General features: G+C 43.0%; 1 protein-coding gene across 1 annotated transcript in view; it reads right to left on the bottom strand.

Annotated features, from left to right (window-relative positions):
• Window positions 1-699: 699 nt before the first annotated feature.
• Window positions 700-16,406, bottom strand: part of LOC120935607 (hornerin-like) — a 332,059-nt gene continuing 316,352 nt past the window's right edge. The window contains exons 87-93 of the mRNA XM_040347655.1: window positions 13,729-13,764; window positions 11,901-11,942; window positions 9,844-9,879; window positions 8,016-8,057; window positions 6,184-6,225; window positions 4,360-4,401; window positions 700-830 (exon numbers count right to left, since the gene is read on the bottom strand). Coding sequence (XP_040203589.1) covers window positions 700-830; window positions 4,360-4,401; window positions 6,184-6,225; window positions 8,016-8,057; window positions 9,844-9,879; window positions 11,901-11,942; window positions 13,729-13,764 — 371 coding nt within the window. The remainder of the gene's footprint in view (window positions 831-4,359; window positions 4,402-6,183; window positions 6,226-8,015; window positions 8,058-9,843; window positions 9,880-11,900; window positions 11,943-13,728; window positions 13,765-16,406) is intronic.

Here is a 16,406-nt window from a genome sequence, read left to right on the forward strand (position 1 = left end):
TCTGATATTTCACACTTCAGAAAAGAGATTGAGGCTACAGCCCTCAATCTCCATCTCTGCAGCCTTAACAGCACAGAATGAATGGACAGGAATAGCTGTGTAGAGAGCTTCCCATTCATAAACATACTAAAGCATAGTAAACACAGTTCACAAGACTTTAGTTATGAATGGACAGAGTCAATGACCGATACTGACTCTATTCGTTTAGAAAAGGAAGGAGCTGGTAAATAACACATTTACCAGCTCTTTCCCTGCTCTCTATCCTGACACATCCCGAGGGGAAGGGCCCGGAGAGAGCACAGGGGGGCCTGGGGCAGTAGAAACAAGCTGGATAGGAGGGGCAGTGGCATATAGAGGAACCAATCCCACTCATTTTCTTCTCCAATCCTTTGCCTGCGGGAGAGAGTAGAAGAGAAATGGGCATTTAGCGGCTGCAGTAGGAAAATAGAGGGGATCGGTTCCTCTATATGCCACTGCCCTTCCTATCCTGGTGTACAGGGGGAGCATGGGTCCATGTGCCCCTGGGGCCTGGGGCCAGGTCATGATTGCAACCACTGCAACTCCTGTAGCAACACCCCTGTTACCTGCCATACTCAAGAAGAATAAGTCTACATTTCAAACACCTCCAACATTTCTAGGGGTGCCAGAGCCTCTGCATTCCAGAAGTAGACCCAGCTGCCCCCCTTCCCAGTCCTGATGTCAGTCAAGGTCTAAGCTGATCATATTCAGCTGCCACAGACTAGCAGTCAATATTTTCTGAATCACTGGCATTGAAAAGTATGCAGAACACTTACCGTGTTCCTTTTTTTTGCCACCAGAAGCCTGGCCACCTGGAACACATAAAGAAAATGTTGTTATAAGCAACATGTGTATTTATATATTTTACCTACATAAAAGTGTAAAAACTATGAAGGTTTTCATTCGTCCAGGTCAGTGCAGGAGTGAGTTCCTCTGGCACTTAAGGTGAGGATATCATAGAGCACCCCAACCCCCTATCACCACAAGTTTTTTAATTTCATGATACAAAAACAAACAAATACAAATAAGTAGTTTTAGGCTACCCACACAAGGGAGTTTGTGTTTGGCCAGGGACTGCTGCCAGCAAGAATCAGTAGATTTCTGCTGGCAGCTGTAAATGTTGTTGCACACATTGTTTACTTTACTTTTACTTAACCGCTTGGGACCCGCGCTATAGCCAAATGACGGCTACAGCGCGGATCCCAAAATCCAAGTGGACGTCAATAGACGTCCGCCCGTTTGGGCGTTCACCCGCGCGCGCTCCAGAGCGTGCAGCGGGGAAACTCTGTGTTGGCCGTGTCCCTTGGACACAGCCAATTACAGATCGCCGCGAACGGCCAATCAGAGTGGCCGTTTGCGATGCGATCTGTGCGCCCAATGAGAGATGATCTCATATGTAAACATATGAGATCATCTCTCATTGCCGTTTTACACCGATCTGTGTCCCTTGTACATAGGGACATAGATCGGTCACCCCCCCAGTCACCCCCCTTCCACCTACAGTTAGAACACTCCAAGGCTACACATTTAACCCCTTCCTCACCCCCTAGTGTTAACCCCTTCAATGCCAGTCACATTTATACTGTAATTAGTGCATATTTATAGCACTGATCGCAGTATAAATGTGAATGGCGCCAAAAATGTGTCAAAAGTGTCCGATGTGTCCGCCATAACGTTGCAATCCCAATAAAAATGGCAGATCGCCGCCATTTCTAGTAAAAAAAAAAAAATAATAAAAAATAATAATTCTGTCCCCTATTTTGTAGGCGCTATAACTTTTGCGCAAACCAGTCGATTTTTTTTTTTTACCAAAAATATGTAGAAGAATACGTATCGGCCTAAACTGAGGAAAAAAATGTGTGTTTTTTTTTAAATTGGGATATTTATTATAGCAACAAGTAAAAAATATTGTATTTTTTTCAAAATTGTCGCTCTTTTTTGTTTATAGCGCAAAAAATAAAAAACGCACAGGCGATCAAATACCACCAAAAGAAAGCTCTATTTGTGGGGAAAAAAGGACGTCAATTTTGTTTGGGAGCCACGTCGCACGACCGCGCAATTGTTAGTTAAAGCGAGGAGTGCCGGAAGCTGAAATTTCACCTGGGCAGGAGGGGGTATATGTGCCCAGTAAGCAAGTGGTTAAACAGTTTGTACTTTTTTTAACTCCATGGGTTAGTAAAAAAATTAATTAGGATTACCTACAAATTAGTTGCAGCAGGAGCAAATAGATCTTGGATGCAGTGCCAGCGCCTGTCACTGATGCCCCCCCCCCCCCTCCCCGCAGTGCAGTAGGTAAGTTTGGTCCCTCCTCTGCCTCCACCCCATCCTGGTCCAGGTGATGATATAGCTGGTAGCAGTTCAACTGGACTTGTTCAGTAATGTTGAAGACGGTTCACCACTCACTCAAGTGGCTTTCCTATTTCTAATGATTATAGAAGAGGGAACTGCTTGGATGGGTTGTAAAACATCTTCAAGTATTTCAGAACTTCTACAATCTGTTATAACTTAAAGGTAAGATCGCAAGATTAGCCTTCAAGTATAATGATTGGATCTCTGTATTCCCGCCTCTATTACCTCCATCCCATTGTTCTATAGTAACACAGCACAGATACAAATTGGCGATTGATCTCCCCACCACATTAGAAGTAGAAAGTTACTTCCAAACTAGTACAAAAAGCTCATAGACGGATGGGAATTTTAAGGCACTGCAAAAGATTTATTTATAGAGTAAAATACATCAATATTCCCACCATTGCTGGGCAATACACTGGATCTCCATTCATTCATTCACCAGCCCCACTACCATCTTTTGGCATAATTCCCACACTCACTTGACCACGGGCACTCACACAGCCCATTTAATTTTTCCCCCCACCCCCCTTTTTTCTCATTAACACTTTTTTTTCTTTTACCAGCACCTGTATGTGTGTCCCATGTATGCCCACCTCACCTTTTGGCATTGTGTTGTGGCTGTCCGGTATTTTCCTTGGCTGATGTCCCACGCCATCCTATCCTTGGCTCTCATCATGATTGGAGAGTCCATGGATTGTGGGGGATCCATCCCCGCCTCAACCCCCGGGGGAGACAGTTCATCCAGGACCACCATCCCATTCCACTTTTTGGAACGCTTGGGCTACCCTTTTGGGCTTTGCTATAGGTAATTTATCATACCATCTGACTCGGTTTTGTTGCAACTATGACCTAACTATTGGGACCGCATTGACTCAATTGTCTGTTCATCTATTCCCCCTTTTTTCTCATTAACACTATTTTTTCTTTTACCAGCACCTGTATGTGTGTCCCATGTATGCACAGTACATCCAGGACCACCATCCCATTACACTTTTTGGAACGCTTGGGCAACCCTTTTGGGCTTTGCTATAGGTAATGTATCATACAATACTATCTGACTCAGTTTTGTTGCAACTATGACCTAACTATTGAGACCGCATTGACTCACTTGTCTGTTCATCTATTCCTCCTTTTTCTAGCTAATTTTTACGCAACCCACTCCTGATGACTGGCTTTAAACGCCAAGAAACGCGTTGCGTCTATGCTCAGGGATGCCAAGATAAGCTTGCCCAATCATGTATTTCATCAAACTGTTCTCTTTTACATATTTTTTGGGATAATCATGTTCACTGTATCTGTATGTCAATTTATTGTGATTGCTTTTATTAGTCATGTCCTGGATTTTGAATATTAAATATGCCAATATGATAATTACTACATGTATTATGCCTTTGTCTGCATGATCTTTGTATTACCGTATTTATCGCCCTATAACACATTTACCAGCCCCTTCCCTGCTCTCTATCCTGGCAAATCCTGAGGGGAAGGACCCAGAGAGAGCACAGCGATGCCTGGGGCAGTATAAAGAAGTGGGATAGGAGGGGCAGTGGCATATAGAGGAACCAATCCCACAAATTTTCCTCTCCACTCCTTTGCCTGCGGGAGAGAGTAGAAGAGAAACGGGCATTTAGTGGCTGCAGTAGGAAAATAGAGGGCATCGGTTCCTCTATATGCCATTGCCCTTCCTATCCTGGTGTACAGGGGGAGCATGGGTCCATGTGCTCCTGGAGCCAGGTTGTGATTGCAACCACTGCAACTCCTGTAGCTACACCCCTGTTACCTGCCATACTCAAGAAGAATAAGTCTACATTTCAAACACCTCCAAAATGTATAGGGGTGTCAGAGGCTCTGCATTCCAAGGAGACCCAGCCGCTCCCCCATTCCAGTCCTGATGTCAGTCAAGGTCTACACTGATCATATTCAGCTGCCAAAGACTAGCAGTCAATATTTTCTGAATCACTGGCTTTGAAAAGTATGCAGAACACTTACCGTGTTCCTTTGTTTTGCCACCAGAACCATTACCCTGGGAATCTGGAACACATTAAGAAAATGCTCTTATAAGCAACATGTGTATTTATATTATTTACCTACATAAAAGTGTAAAAACTATGAAGGTTTTCATTTGTTCAGTTCAGTGCAGAAATGAGTTCCTCTGGTACTTAAGGTGAAGATGTCATAGTACACCCCAACCCCCTATCCCCACAAGTTTTCTTAATTTCACAATACAAAAACACCTGTATGTGTGTCCCATGTGTGCCCACCTCACCTTTTGGCATTGTGTTGTGGCTGTCCGGTATTTTCCTTGGATGATGTCCCACGCCATCCTATCCTTGTCTCTCCTCATGATTGGAGAGTCCTTGGATTGTGGGGGATCCATCCCCGCCTCAACCCCGGGGGAGACAGTTCATCCAGGACCACCATCCCATTCCACTTTTTGGAATGCTTGGGCTACCCTTTTGGGCTTTGCTATAGGTAATTTATCATACCATCTGACTCAGTTGTGTTGCAACTTTGACCTAACTATTGAGACTGCATTGACTCACTTGTCTGTTAATCTATTCCCCCTTTTTCTAGCTAATTTTTACACACCCCACTCCTGATGACTGGCTTTAAATGCCAAGAAACGCGTTGCGTCTATGCTCAGGGATGCCAAGATATGCTTGCCCAATCATGTATTTCATCAAACTGTTCTCTTTTACATATTTTTTTGGATAATCATGTTCACTGTATCTGTATGTCAATTTATTGTGATTGCTTTTATTAGTCATGTCCTGGATTTTGAATATTAAATATGCCAATATGATAATTACTACATGTATTATGCCTTTGTCTGCATGATCTTTGTATTATATATTATGATACATATTACATTATGAATTTTATATTTGACTCTTTGATTTTCATTTTTCGGATTGATTACTCAGCAATTCTTTTTGGCCACAGAGATTTCCCTGACGGGACGGTGACAGTTAACCTACCCTTGATATTCTAAACAATTCTATACGCCCGTCCATGCCTCACTTAAAGTCCCATGGCCCATTTATTTCATTTTTTATTGTGCAAAAGTTAAAAAAGAACCCAAACGTTCCATTACATAAAACTAGAATATCACATGATTATCACCAAAGTCATCAATCCACTAGAGGTGAACCACAGGATTCCTAATTGATGAATGCTACCCCAATGTGTTCAAATTGAAGTTGAAACGCGTTTGGTGGTATTCACAGATTTGAGAAGGAGCTGGTAAATAACACATTTACCAGCCCCTTCCCTGCTCTCTATCCTGACAAATCCTGAGGGGAAGGGCCCGGAGAGAGCACAGGGATGCCTGGGGCAATATAAAGAAGTGGGATAGGAGGGGCAGAGGCATATAGAGAAACCAATCCCACTAATTTTCCTCTCCACTCCTTTGCCTGCGGGAGAGAGTAGAAGAGAAACGGGCATTTAGCGGCTGCAGTAGGAAAATAGAGGGGATTGGTTCCTCTATATGCCATTGCCCTTCCTATCCTGGTGTACAGGGGGAGCATGGGTCCATGTGCTCCTAGAGCCTAGGGCCAGGTCGTCATTGCAACCACTGCAACTCCTGTAGCAACACCCCTGTCACCTGCCATACTCAAGAAGAATAAGTCTACATTTCAAACACCTCCAAAATTTATAGGGGTGCCAGAGGCTCTGCATTCCAAGGAGACCCAGCCGCTCCCCCATTCCAGTCCTGATGTCAGTCAAGGTCTACACTGATCATATTCAGCTGCCAAAGACTAGCAGTCAATATTTTCCGAATCATTGGCTTTGAAAAGTATGCAGAACACTTACCGTGTTCCTTTAATTTGCCACCAGAACCAGAAGCCGGGGAATCTGGAACACATTAAGAAAATGCTCTTATAAGCAACATGTGTATTTATATTATTTACCTACATAAAAGTGTAAAAACTACGAAGGTTTTCATTTGTTCAGTTCAGTGCAGAAATGAGTTCCTCTGGCACTTAAGGTGAAAATGTCATAGTGCACCCCAACCCCCTATCCCTACAAGTTTTGTAATTTCACAATACAAAAACACCTGTATGTGTGTCCCATGTGTGCCCACCAAACCTTTTGGCATTGTGTTGTGGCTGTCCGGTATTTTCCTTGGCTGATGTCCCACGCCGTCCTATCCTTGGCTCTCCTCATGATTGGAGAGTCCTTGGATTGTGGGGGGATCCATCCCCGCCTCAACCCTGGGGGAGACAGTACATCCAGGACCACCATCCCATTCCACTTTTTGGAACGCTTGGGCAACCCTTTTGGGCTTCGCTATAGGTAATGTATCATACAGTACCATCTGACTCGGTTTTGTTGCAACTATGACCTAACTATTGAGACCGCATTGACTCACTTGTCTGTTCATCTATTCCCCCATTTTCTATCAAATTTTTACGCACCCCACTCCTGATGACTGGCTTTAAACGCCAAGAAACGCATTGAGTCTATGCTCAGGGATGCCAAGATAAGCTTGCCCAATCATGTATTTCGTCAAACTGTTCTCTTTTACATATTTTGGGGATAATCATGTTCACTGTATCTGTGTGTCAATTTATTGTGATTGCTTTTATTAGTCATGTCTTGGATTTTGAATATTAAATATGCCAATATGATAATTACTACATGTATTATGCCTTTGTCTGCATGATCTTTGTATTATATATTATGATACATATTACATTATGAATTTTATATTTGACTCTTTGATTTTCATTTTTCCGATTGATTACTCAGCAATTCTTTTTGGCCACAGAGATTGCCCTGACGGGACGGTGACAGTTAACCTACCCTTGATATCCTAAACAATTCTATACGCCCGTCCATGCCTCACTTAAAGTCCCATGGCCCATTTATTTTATTTTTTATTGTGCAAAAGTTAAAAAAGAACCCAAACGTTCCATTACATAAAACTATATAGAATATCACATGATTATCACTAAAGTCATCAATCCACTAGAGGTGACCCACAGGATTCCTAATTGATGAATGCTACCCCAATGTGTTCAAATTGAAGTTGAAACGCGTTGGGTGGTATTCACAGATTTGAGAAGAAGCTGGTAAATAACACATTTACCAGCCCCTTCCCTGCTCTCTATCCTGACAAATCCTGAGGGGAAGGGCCTGGAAAGAGCACAGGGGGGCCTGGGACAGAATAAAGAAGTGGGATAGGAGGGGCAGTGGCATATAGAGGAACCAATCCCACTCATTTTCCTCTCCACTCCTTTGCCTGCGGGAGAGAGTAGAAGAGAAACAGGCATTTAGCGGCTGCAGTAGGAAAATAGAGGGGATCGGTTCATCTATATGCTATTGCCCTTCCTATCCTGGTGTACAGGGGGAGCATGGGTCCATGTGCTCCTGGAGCCTGGGGCCAGGTTATGATTGCAACCACTGCAACTCCTGTAGCTACACCCCTGTTACCTGCCATACTCAAGAAGAATAAGTGTACATTTCAAACACCTTCAAAATTTATAGGGGTGTCAGAGGCTCTGCATTCCAAGGAGACCCAGCCGCTCCCCCTTTCCAGTCCTGATGTCAATCAAGGTCTAAACTGATCATATTCAGCAGCCAAAGACTAGCAGTCAATATTTTCTGAATCACTGGCTTTGAAAAGTATGCAGAACACTTACCGTGTTCCTTTGTTTTGCCACCAGAACCATTACCCTGGGAATCTGGAACACATTAAGAAAATGTTGTTATAAGCAACATGTGTATTTATATTATTTACCTACATAAAAGTGTAAAAACTATGAAGGTTTTCATTTGTTCAGTTCAGTGCAGAAATTAGTTCCTCTGGTACTTAAGGTGAAGATGTCATAGTACACCCCAACCCCCTATCCCTACAAGGTTTTTAATTTCACAATACAAAAACACCTGTATGTGTGTCCCATGTGTGCCCACCTCACCTTTTGGCATTGGGTTGTGGCTGTCAGGTATTTTCCTTGGCTGATGTCCCACGCCATCCTATCCTTGGCTCTCCTCATGATTGGAGTGTCCTTGGATTGTAGGTGATCCATCCCCGCCTCAACCCCAGGGGAGACAGTACATCCAGGACCACCATCCCATTCCACTTTTTGGAACGCTTGGGCAACCCTTTTGGGCTTTGCTATAGGTAATGTATCATACAGTACTATCTGACTCGGTTTTGTTGCAACTATGACCTAACTATTGAGAACGCATTGACTCACTTGTCTGTTCATCTATTCCCCCTTTTTCTAGCAAATTTTTACACAACCCACTCCTGATGACTGGCTTTAAACGCCAAGAAACGCGTTGCGTCTATGCTCAGGGATGCCAAGATATGCTTGCCCAATCATGTATTTCATCAAACTGTTCTCTTTTACATATTTTGGGGGATAATCATGTTCACTGTATCTGTATGTCAATTTATTGTGATTGCTTTTATTAGTCATGTCCTGGATTTTGAATATTAAATATGCCAATATGATAATTACTACATGTATTATTCCTTTGTCTGCATGATCTTTGTATTATATATTATGATACATATTACATTATGAATTTTATATTTGACTCTTTGATTTTCATTTTTCAGATTGATTACTCAGCAATTCTTTTTGGCCACAGAGATTGCCCTGACGGGACGGTGACAGTTAACCTACCCTTGATATCCTAAACAATTCTATACGCCCTTCCATGCCTCACTTAAAGTCCCATGGCCCATTTCTTTTATTTTTAATTGTGCAAAAGTTAAAAAAGAACCTGAACGTTCCATTACATAAAATTAGAATATCACATGATTATCATCAAAGTCATCAATCCACTAGAGGTGACCCACAGGATTTCTAATTGATGAATGCTACCACAATGTGTTCAAATTGAAGTTGAAACGCGTTGTGTAGTATTCACAGATTTGAGAAGGAGCTGGTAAATTACACATTTACCAGCCCCTTCCCTGCTCTCTATCCTGACACATCCCGAGGGGGAGGGCCCTGAGAGAGCACAGGGGGGCCTGGGGCAGTAGAAAGAAGCTGGATAGGAGGGGCAGAGGCATATAGAGGAACCGATCCCACTCATTTTCTTCTCCAATCCTTTGCCTGCGGGAGGGAGTAGAAGAGAAATGGGCATTTAGCAGCTGCAGTAGAAAAATAGAGGGGATTGGTTCCTCCATATGCCATTGCCCTTCCTATCCTGGTGTACAGGGGGAGCATGGGTCCACATGCCCCTGGAGCCTAGGGCCAGGTAGTGATTGCAACCACTGCAACTCCTGTAGCTACACCCCTGTCACCTGCCAAACTCAAGAAGAATAAGTCTACATATTAAACACCTCCAACATTTCTAGGGGTGCCAGAGGCTCTGCATTACAGAGAGATTCAGCCGCTCCCCCTTCCCAGTTCTGATGTCAGTCAAGGTCTAAGCTGATCATATTCAGCTGCCAAAGACTAGCAGTCAATATTTTCTGAATCACTGGCATTGAAAAGTATGCAGAACACTTACCTTGTTCATTTTTTTTGCCACCAGAAGCCTGGCCACCTGGAACACATTAAGAAAATGTTGTTATAAGCAACATGTGTATTTATATATTTTACCTACATAAAAGTGTAAAAACTATGAAGGTTTTCATTCGTCCAGGTCAGTGCAGGAATGAGTTCCTCTGGCACTTAAGGTGAGGATATAATAGAGCACCCCAACCCCCTATCCCCAGAAGTTTTTTAATTTCATGATACAAAAACATACAAATACAAATAAGTACCGGTAGTTTTAGGCTACCTATACAAGGGAGTTTGTGTGTGGCCAGGGACTGCTGTGAGCAAAAAACAGTAGATTTCTGCTGGCAGTTGTAAATGCTGTTGCACACATTGTTTTCTTTTACTTAAACAGTTTGTACTTTTTTCTAACTCCACGGATTAATACATTTTTTTATTAGGATTACCTACAAATTAGTTGCAGCAGGAGCAAAAAGGTCTTTGCTGCAGAGCCAGCGGCTGTCACTGATGCCCCCCATTCCCCCTCCCCGCAGTGCAGTAGGTAAGTTTGGTCCCTCCTCTGCCTCCACCCCATCCTGGTCCAGGTGATGATATAGCTAGTAGCAGTTCAACTGGACTTGTTCGGTAATGTTGAAGATGGTTCACCACTCATTCAAGTGGCTTTCCAAGTTCTAATGATTAGAGAAGAGGGAACTGCTTGGATGGGTTGCAAAACATCTTCAAGTATTTCAGAACTTCTGCAATCTGTTATCACTTAAAGGCAAGATCGCAAGATTACCCTTCAAGTATAATGATTGTAGCTCCGTATTCCCATCTGTATTACCTCTATCCCATTGTTCTATAGTACCACAGCATAGATACAAATTGGCGATTGATCTCCCCACCACATAAGAAATAGCAAGTTTCTTCCAAACTAGTACAAAAAGCTCATTGACGGATGGGAATTTTAAGGCAAAGCAAAAGATTTATTTATAGAGTAAAATACATCACTATTCCCACCATTGCTGGGCAATACACTGGATCTCCATTCATTCATTCACCAGCCCCACTACCATCTTTTGGCATAATTCCCACACTCACTTGACCACGGGCACTCACACGGCCCATTTAAATTCCCCCCACCCCTTTTTTTCTCATTAACACTTTTTTTTTCCTTTTACCAGCACCTGTATGTGTGTCCCATGTGTGCCCACCTCACCTTTTGGCATTGTGTTGTGGCTGTCAGGTATTTTCCTTGGCTGATGTCCGACGCCATCCTATCCTTGGCTCACTTAAAGTCCCATGGCCCATTTATTTTATTTTTTATTTTGCAAAAGTTAAAAAAGAACCCAAACGTTCCATTACATAAAACTATATAGAATATCACATGATTATCACTAAAGTCATCAATCCACTAGAGGTGACCCACAGGATTCCTAATTGATGAATGCTACCCCAATTTGTTCAAATTGAAGTTGATACGCGTTGGGTGGTATTCACAGATTTGAGAAGAAGCTGGTAAATAACACATTTACCAGCCCCTTCCCTGCTCTCTATCCTGACAAATCCTGAGGGGAAGGGCCTGGAAAGAGCACAGGGGGGCCTGGGGCAGAATAAAGAAGTGGGATAGGAGGGGCAGTGGCATATAGAGGAACCAATCCCACTCATTTTCCTCTCCACTCCTTTGCCTGCGGGAGAGAGTTGAAGAGAAATGGGCATTTAGCAGCTGCAGTAGGAAAATAGAGGGGATCGGTTCCTCTATATGCTATTGCCCTTCCTATCCTGGTGTACAGGGGGAGCATGGGTCGATGTGCTCCTGGAGCCTGGGGCCAGGTTGTGATTGCAACCACTGCAACTCCTGTAGCTACACCCCTGTTACCTGCCATACTCAAGAAGAATAAGTCTACATTTCAAACACCTCCAACATTTATAGGGGTGTCAGAGGCTCTGCATTCCAAGGAGACCCAGCCGCTCCCCCTTTCCAGTCCTGATGTCGGTCAAGGTCTAAGCTGATCATATTCAGCTGCCAAAGAGTAGCAGTCAATATTTTCTGAATCACTGGCTTTGAAAAGTATGCAGAACACTTACCGTGTTCCTTTGTTTTGCCACCAGAACCATTACCCTGGGAATCTGGAACACATTAAGAAAATGTTGTTATAAGCAACATGTGTATTTATATTATTTACCAACATAAAAGTGTAAAAACTACGATGGTTTTCATTTGTTCAGTTCAGTGCAGAAATTAGTTCCTCTGGTACTTAAGGTGAAGATGTCATAGTACACCCCAACCCCCTATCCCTAGAAGGTTTTTAATTTCACAATACAAAAACACCTGTATGTGTGTCCCATGTGTGCCCACCTCACCTTTTGGCATTGTGTTGTGGCTGTCCGGTATTTTCCTTGGCTGATGTCCCACGCCATCCTGTCCTTAGCTCTCCTCATGATTGGAGAGTCCTTGGATTGTGGGGGATCCATCCCCGCCTCAACCCCGGGGGAGACAGTTCATCCAGGACCACCATCCCATTCCACTTTTTGGAACGCTTGGGCAACTCTTTTGGGCTTCGCTATAGGTAATGTATCATACAGTACCATCTGACTCGGTTTTGTTGCAACTATGACCTAACTATTGAGAACGCATTGACTCACTTGTCTGTTCATCTATTCCCCCTTTTTCTAGCAAATTTTTACGCAACCCACTCCTGATGACTGGCTTTAAACGCCAAGAAACGCGTTGCGTCTATGCTCAGGGATGCCAAGATATGCTTGCCCAATCATGTATTTCATCAAACTGTTCTCTTTTACATATTTTTGGGGATAATCATGTTCACTGTATCTGTATGTCAATTTATTGTGATTGCTTTTATTAGTCATGTCCTGGATTTTGAATATTAAATATGCCAATATGATAATTACTACATGTATTATTCCTTTGTCTGCATGATCTTTGTATTATATATTATGATACATATTACATTATGAATTTTATATTTGACTCTTTGATTTTCATTTTTCAGATTGATTACTCAGCAATTCTTTTTGGCCACAGAGATTGCCCTGACGGGACGGTGACAGTTAACCTACCCTTGATATCCTAAACAATTCTATACGCCCTTCCATGCCTCACTTAAAGTCCCATGGCCCATTTCTTTTATTTTTAATTGTGCAAAAGTTAAAAAAGAACCCGAACGTTCCATTACATAAGACTAGAATATCACATGATTATCACAAAAGTCATCAATCCACTAGAGGTGACCGACAGTATTCCTAATTGATGAATGCTACCACAATGTGTTCAAATTGAAGTTGAAACGCGTTGTGTGGTATTCACAGATTTGAGAAGGAGCTGGTAAATAACACATTTACCAGCTCCTTCCCTGCTCTCTATCCTGACACATCCCGAGGGGGAGGGCCCTGAGAGAGCACAGGGGGGTCTGGGGCAGTAGAAAGAAGCTGGATAGGAGGGGCAGTGGCATATAGAGGAACCGATCCCACTCATTTTCTTCTCCAATCCTTTGCCTGCGGGAGGTAGTAGAAGAGAAACGGGCATTTAGCAGCTGCAGTAGAAAAATAGAGGGGATCGGTTCCTCCATATGCCATTGCCCTTCCTATCCTGGTGTACAGGGGGAGCATGGGTCCACATGCCCCTGGAGCCTAGGGCCAGGTAGTGATTGCAACCACTACAACTCCTGTAGCTACACCCCTGTTACCTGCCATACTCAAGAAGAATAAGTCTACATATTAAACACCTCCAACATTTCTAGGGGTGCCAGAGGCTCTGCATTCCAGAGAGATTCAGCCTCTCCCCATTTCAAGTCCTGATGTCAGTCAAGGTCTAAGCTGATCATATTCAGCTGCCAAAGACTAGCAGTCAATATTTTCTGAATCACTGGCATTGAAAAGTATGCAGAACACTTACCTTGTTCATTTTTTTTGCCACCAGAAGCCTGGCCACCTGGAACACATTAAGAAAATGTTGTTATAAGCAACATGTGTATTTATATATTTTACCTACATAAAAGTTTAAAAACTATGAATGTTTTCATTCGTCCAGGTCAGTGCAGGAATGAGTTCCTCTGGCACTTAAGGTGAGGATATAATAGAGCACCCCAACACCCTATCCCCAGAAGTTTTTTAATTTCATGATACAAAAACATACAAATACAAATAAGTACCGGTAGTTTTAGGCTACCTATACAAGGGAGTTTGTGTTTGGCCAGGGACTGCTGTCAGCAAAAAACAGTAGATTTCTGCTGGCAGTTGTAAATGCTGTTGCACACATTGTTTTCTTTTACTTAAACAGTTTGTACTTTTTTTTAACTCCACGGATTAATAAAAAAATACATTTGGATTACCTACAAATTATTTGCAGCAGGAGCAAAAAGGTCTTTGCTGCAGAGCCAGCGGCTGTCACTGATGCCCCCATCCCCCTCCCCGCAGTGCAGTAGGTAAGTTTGGTCCCTCCTCTGCCTCCACCCCATCCTGGTCCAGGTTATGATATAGCTAGTAGCAGTTCAACTGGACTTGTTCGGTAATGTTGAAGACGGTTCACCACTCATTCAAGTGGCTTTCCTAGTTCTAATGATTACAGAAGAGGGAACTGCTTGGACGGGTTGCAAAACATCTTCAAGTATTTCAGAACTTCTGCAATCTTTTATCACTTAAAGGCAAGATCGCAAGATTAGCCTTCAAGTATAATGATTGGATCTCCGTATTCCCATCTGTATTACCTCTATCCCATTGTTCTATAGTAACACAGCATAGATACAAATTGGCGATTGATCTCCCCACCACATTAGAAGTAGAAAGTTACTTCCAAACTAGTACAAAAAGCTCATTGACAGATGGGAATTTTAAGGCAACGCAAAAGATTAATTTATAGAGTAAAATACATCAATATTCCCACCATTGCTGGGCAATACACTGGATCTCCATGCATTCATTCACCAGCCCCACTACCATCTTTTGGCATAATTCCCACACTCACTTTACCAGGGGCACTCACACGGCCCATTTAATTCTTCCCCCCACCCCCCTTTTTTTTCCCATTAACACTTTTTTTTTCTTTAACCAGCACCTGTACGTGTGTCCCATGTGTGCCCACCTCACCTTTTGGCATTGTGTTGTGGCTGTCCGGTATTTTCCTTGGCTGATGTCCCACACCATCCTATCCTTGGCTCTCCTCATGATTGGAGAGTCCTTGGATTGTGGGGGATCCATCCCCGCCTCAACCCCGGGGGAGACAGTTCATCCAGGACCACCATCCCATTCCACTTTTTGGAACGCTTGGGCTACCCTATTGGGCTTTGCTATAGGTAATGTATCATACCATCTGACTCGGTTTTGTTGCAACTATGACCTAACTATTGAGACTGCATTAACTCACTTGTCTGTTCATCTATTCCCCCTTTTTCTAGCTAATTGTTACGCACCCCACTCCTGATGACTGGCTTTAAACGCCAAGAAACGTGTTGAGTCTATGCTCAGGGATGCCAAGATATGCTTGCCCAATCATGTATTTCATCAAACTGTTCTCTTTTACATATTTTTTGGGATAATCATGTTCACTGTATCTGCATTGTCAATTTATTGTGATTGCTTTTATTAGTCATGTCCTGGATTTTGAATATTAAATATGCCAATATGATAATTACTACATGTATTATGCCTTTGTCTGCATGATCTTTGTATTATATATTATGATACATATTACATTATGAATTTTATATTTGACTCTTTGATTTTCATTTTTCCGATTGATTACTCAGCAATTCTTCTTGGCCACAGAGATTTCCCTGACGGGACGGTGACAGTTAACCTACCCTTGATATCCTAAACAATTCTATACGCCCGTCCATGCCTCACTTAAAGTCCCATGGCCCATTTATTTTTTATTGTGCAAAAGTTAAAAAAGAACCCAAACGTTCCATTACATAAAATGAGAATATCACATGATTATCACCAAAGTCATCAATCCACTAGAGGTGACCCACATGATTCCTCATTGATGAATGCTACCCCAATGTGTTCAAATTGAAGTTGAAACGCGTTGGATTGTATTCACAGATTTGAGAAGGAGCTGATAAATAACACATTTACCAGCCCCTTCCCTGCTCTCTATCCTGACAAATCCTGAGGGGAAGGGCCCCGAGAGAGCACAGGGGGGCCTGGGACAGTATAAAGAAGTGGGATAGGAGGGGCAGTGGCATATAGAGGAACCAATTCCACTAATTTTTCCTCTCCACTCCTTTGCCTGCGGGAGAGAGTAGAAGAGAAACAGACATTTAGCGGCTGCAGTAAGAAAATAGAGCAGATCAGTTCCTCTAAATGCCATTGCCCTTCCTATCCTGGTGTACAGGGGGAGCATGGGTCCATGTGCTCCTGGAGCCTGGGGCCAGGTTGTGATTGCAACCACTGCAACTCCTGTAGCTACACCCCTGTTACCTGCCATACTCAAGAAGAATAATAGCTAGATTCAGGTAGCTGGGCGCAGCGTTAGGCAGGTGTAGCGTATGGCATATACGCTACGCCGCTGTAAGTTAGATAGGCAAGTGCTGTATTCACAAAGCACTTGCCTCCTAAGTTACGGCGGTGCAG

The sequence above is a fragment of the Rana temporaria genome, chromosome 4 (assembly GCF_905171775.1).
Source record: "Rana temporaria chromosome 4, aRanTem1.1, whole genome shotgun sequence".
NCBI lineage: Eukaryota > Metazoa > Chordata > Amphibia > Anura > Ranidae > Rana > Rana temporaria.